The sequence below is a fragment of the Aegilops tauschii genome, chromosome 7 (assembly GCF_002575655.3).
Source record: "Aegilops tauschii subsp. strangulata cultivar AL8/78 chromosome 7, Aet v6.0, whole genome shotgun sequence".
Lineage (NCBI taxonomy): Eukaryota > Viridiplantae > Streptophyta > Magnoliopsida > Poales > Poaceae > Aegilops > Aegilops tauschii.
Window position 1 is genome coordinate 91,735,839 of NC_053041.3, and position 4,707 is coordinate 91,740,545.

The window sequence follows — 4,707 nt, forward strand, 5'->3', positions numbered from 1 at the left end:
AAAAGCACTAGTCTAGAACTTGTCTGGATGTTTTGGGTTTCATTTCAGTTGAATGCTAATATGCCCGTGCTTGGAAAACAGTGTTCAAATCGAAACTAGTAGTCTGAAAAACAGTTTACTTGCTGAAACTTTTTCTGCTAATCTGTTTCAGTTAGGAATCTAAATTTCTGTAGGATTAGGATCTGAACTGCTGTAGGATTATACGTAGATATCAGTAAAAGTTGTTGAATCAAATCAGCAGGTGTTCATCAGGCACGACATTATGCTAGAAGGTTGTCTGAAGCTGGTTTGTTGGGTGAAAATCATTTCATGTCTAAAATCCACACTGAACCATGATATGGAAACTATTGGTTTTGATGCCACTGTGCTTCGATTCAGATGATTCAGTTGTTCGATTTAATATAGTACCATATATATGCCGCTAGTGGAAAACTTCTGAACTTAAAAACCCAAATCAGTTTGGTCTGCCTAGTTCAGATTCACAGAGAAGATAATGATTTCTGTTTTTCAGCCTACTGTAACTGTTTCGAGTAACACATTACACTGTTTTGAGGTTTTGTACATCTGCTTTCTTTTTTTATCTTCTTATTTAAATTTGTTGCAGTACTTGTGACACACGATGCCTAACTGCTTAACTATTTTTCTGCTAATTCAGCCCACGCGGCGCTGCGGTATGCGGATGTCGATGCAGAGTAGAGAGATACCCCTACAAGTTGCCTTCCTGTCCACTTCTTCTGAAGTGTCGTCGCCTCGGACACGATGACATTAGAACCCAGTTCCTTCCGTTGAGATATGGGTTCAGGAAAGCCCAGCAGTTGTTGTGTTTCTACTAGCTAGCTAAACTGAGTTTGCTCTCCTGACAGTAAGAAACCTACTTGCGTTGGCATCACGGTTCTAGAATCCAAAAAATGTTTGAACAATGATGCAGTGACATTAGTCTGTAATGTGTTGACAATGGCCACTACTTTAACTCTGCTAGCTGCATTTTCTTTTAGATGACACACAGATGTGGCGGTGCCTTCTCTATTTTTTCTGCGTGCATGGTATATTTGATTCCACCTATGGTATTTTTTTAAAATAAATTCAGGTTGTATCCCAAAATGCTGTAAGAATACATTACATTGTTCTTTTACGTGTGCATGATAACTTCAGACATTTTGTTTATCTCTCTCTCTATCCCTCATGTTTCGCTTTATTTTCAGGTTATGTCCCCCAGCGTCTTAAATGTATAATTCGCTCAGAAGACAAATTCAACTATTCTTGCAACTAATATATTGATCTGACGAGCGTACAATTTCAGCGAGAATGGGAGAACCACCGACGAATGACATACGAAAGTAACAAAGCTTTTGATTCAGGGCGTGTCGAGTATCGATCGATCCATCGATCTTGTTTGAAAACAATTCGATAGTACATCGCTGTCATCGTCGTTGCCAACTTGCGGCTGTTGTTTACAGCAGTAGTTATTACTCTGCTCAACCAGTTGTGTGAGATACAGATTGGTCGAGAGCTATATAGAGCAGATATTGCTCTGCTCAACCAGCTGTGTAAGATACGGATTGATTTCCTTAGATGGAAAACTAATTCTACATGCGAACTGGATGTATCAAACAAGGCATAAGACAGCTGCGCATCGTTTGGAAGAAGAGGAATTAACTAAGTAGGAATTTAGAGTTCTGGCAATTGTTGCAAAATTCCTTTGTTCCAAATAAAGGGGTAGCATAGTTTTGGGATACTGGTTACCCTTCAGAATGGCATTTTTACGTTTTGATGATCAGATGTGTGCAATATGACCATGAAATTTCATAACTATATTATTACAAAACATCATCCAGTTACAAAATCATCAGAGTAGCTAAGCTGGAGATAGGATAAAAAGCTGCGCATTTGGATCTAGTATTGAAAACCTAACACTTGGAGCAAGCTAAGACCGAGAAGTAAAACGACCTGGAGCAGAAAGCTAAGCATTGAGAGTGAGCTAGGAGCAGAAAGCTAGGAATTTAAGCTGGCTCTTATTTGGAAACAAGAATCTGGTGTTGAATCTTTGAGTGGCACTCTAGTTTGGTGGGCATCCTGGATCACTTGATGATCCATTCAGACCACCTCTTGGTGCCTACTTATCCTCCTTTTTCTAGTCGGCTAGAAACGTTCCAATGACCACCTGCGAACAAAAATTCAAAGTATTAAGACAAAGCACAAGGTTCTCCCTAGCAATAGATGTGTATTTCGTAAAGCTATGTCATTTTCCAAATAAGCTACATATAAAAAGAAACACATAATGATTTTACATAGGACTATTAATATGTATAGAATGTAAATTATATGGCAGAACATTGGTTTCACAGTATTCCAAATATAGGAAGCACATATAGCTTTTAATTACTTCAAAAAACAGAGCAAGATGCAGTGAGAGCTATTAACATACTACTCCCTCAGTCCTAAAATAAGTGTCTCAACTTTGTACTAACTTTAGTACAAAGTTTTACTGAAAACTTGAGACACTTATTTTGGGACAGAGGGAGTATGATATAAAGATCTTTGTCTTTTAGAAACATGTTACTCCCGGTGAAAGATGGTAACCTGAACAGGTGAAGCTGCAATCAGAGGTCCTGCTGACCCGCCGCCGAAGACGCGGCAATCGGGACTGGAAAACGAAATACCCAATCCACCCTTTGAGTGCTCAGTTCATTAGTTTTGGATGGCAAATACAAGCCAGACAAAGAGAGGATGCGAAAACAACCCTGCATATTGAGTGCACATAATTAGATATTGTTCAGATTTGGAAACAAATCTAGAGGTCAAACAACAACATTTCCTTTACAGAAAACCAGAACTACAAAACGGTGTGTTTTGATTGAAATATGATGGTAAAGAAAATAATTATAAAAGAAAGTAACTACTGCCCACATTTCAGTTTTCCTTATTGTTCTCTAGTTTGGCTGGACCTTAAGTGTATTTCTGAAGCACACCAGCAAAAAGGGATTATCTAATGTACAGTTTCCAAGCTAAAACAATGGAGCGAACCTCATAAACGACCCTTTCATAAGGAGAATTTGCGTGCCGCAGTGTCACATTGCGCACAACACCATGGGCAGAGAAGATATGAACTGCCAACCCATTCCCACAATAGGAGAGGACTTTTGTTGTTACATCCTGAAACCATGGATCCATTATTAGTATCTTTTTTAAAGGAACCATTTCAAGTAGATATTTTATTAGCTAGTATCTAGATACTAATATACTATGATAAATTGTTGTTAGAGCACTGCTATGTCTCTTGGAGCATCATCGCGCGGGGGGGGGGGGGGGGGGGGTGGTACAAATTACCTCTCCACCTTGGACTGTGATAACCTTAGGAATTAATCCAGTCGCAGCAGGCCCTACAAAAAAACATTTTCAGTTTAGAAACGGGAAATGTACTTAATGTTGGCAAACTGAATATAACATTGGTCTGAACTAAACTAATATGTAACATCCGACAAATATAATTTCAAAGCTCCGGTCATACTTCTGGAGGGAATAACAACACAATATGAATGATTGCATGCAATGAAATAACACCTATACGATATTTTAATACTTTTAATGCATTCACAAAAAAGCTCTGTTTTTATGACAAACAAGTGGCAACCCTTACTGAATAGTCGACATGGATAATTCCATGCTTGTCAGACTCTGGTCAGCCTGCGGTGGTCATTTGTATATACGAATATTAGGACTAAAATACCACCATATCCATCTATGCACCTTTTGCTACTCTACTTGCGATGATGGCATGAGCTCTAAGTGCAAGCAAGAACACTATATACCTGGTACTGCCATCTGTCGCTGCTTCTTGCTAGCCATGGAGCTCGGCGGCCATATCCTCGTCTGCTTAACTGGATGTGTTCCATGCTCTACAGGTGGTGGTGGTGGTGGTGGTGGCAGTGGTGGTAGCGGTGATGGCAGTGCTGGTGACGCATGGGGGCTCCCAGCGCCCAGGCGCAATCCCGACGTGGAGTTCGAGGGTAGAGCAGGTGTCGGGGGAGCAGCGACACCAGTAGGATATGGCGTCCGGAAGATAGTTGGCGGCATGGTGCCATCCGGGTTGTACTTTCGCGGGCGGCCACGCTTCCTCTTGGGTGGCTCAGAGGTCACACCCATGGCGTGCGCGTGCTCAGTGCCGGCCACAGGCCCGGACGGGCGTGGTGCAGAGTAGTAGGAAGCTCCACCTTGGTGGGCAACGGTCAGGTGAGCGGCAACGATGCGTTGTGGCTGAGGCTGGAGTGGGCTCCTGCTCATGCCTGCGCCATACTTCGTCTCACCCGCTCCAGACGACATGGCTCCTTTCATTTCGTCTCAGAAGAACAACACCAACAAATAACACAGACGCAAACAAATAGAAATCTCCCCTCCAAGTGACCGGGCAAACTACTCCATCCCTAACACATGAGAAATACTAGGGATTAGCACAACGAATAGCCTTCAGATTCCGCATGTATTTCCATGAACTACTAAAAAATTGAACAAACCTATTCAAGAAGATTGACTTCAAAGATAATTTTTTTAAAATTGATGTCTACAACAAAAAGAAGAGCCACAGGAGGATTCAGAATGGACAAAAGAATATGCATAATCCCATTGCTTATATAGGGCAGGGGGCCGGATGAGTTTTCAAGGAGGACCCTACAAAGACATAGAATTCACATGAACTACACACAATAATCT

The 4,707-nt window shown here is 41.3% G+C and overlaps 1 protein-coding gene and 1 long non-coding RNA gene across 2 annotated transcripts; both read right to left on the reverse strand.

Annotated features, from left to right (window-relative positions):
- Nucleotides 1-1,790: 1,790 nt before the first annotated feature.
- Nucleotides 1,791-2,734, reverse strand: LOC120969257 (uncharacterized). Its single transcript, XR_005763277.1, has 2 exons — nt 2,581-2,734; nt 1,791-2,161 (listed from the first exon to the last, which is right to left on the reverse strand). It is a non-coding gene; the product is annotated as an uncharacterized lncRNA (long non-coding RNA).
- A 212-nt stretch (nt 2,735-2,946) lies between these two features.
- LOC109755035 (AT-hook motif nuclear-localized protein 2-like) lies at nt 2,947-4,320 on the reverse strand. The gene is made up of 4 exons (XM_040395653.1): nt 3,810-4,320; nt 3,328-3,380; nt 3,025-3,153; nt 2,947-2,958 (listed from the first exon to the last, which is right to left on the reverse strand). Exons 1-4 carry the CDS (start codon nt 4,318-4,320, stop codon nt 2,947-2,949), a joined length of 705 nt encoding a protein of 234 aa, XP_040251587.1.
- Nucleotides 4,321-4,707: the final 387 nt, after the last annotated feature.

Excerpts from the sequence above, each read along its gene's own strand:
- LOC109755035 (XM_040395653.1), bottom strand. The coding sequence starts at position 4,320 with ATGTCGTCTGGAGCGGGTGAGACGAAGTATGGCGCAGGCATGAGCAGG. Across the intron at positions 3,381-3,809 it reads GCGACAGATGGCAGTACCAG|GGCCTGCTGCGACTGGATTA; the intron begins GTATATAGTGTT and ends GTTTTTTTGTAG. Across the intron at positions 3,154-3,327 it reads TCACAGTCCAAGGTGGAGAG|GATGTAACAACAAAAGTCCT; the intron begins GTAATTTGTACC and ends CCATGGTTTCAG.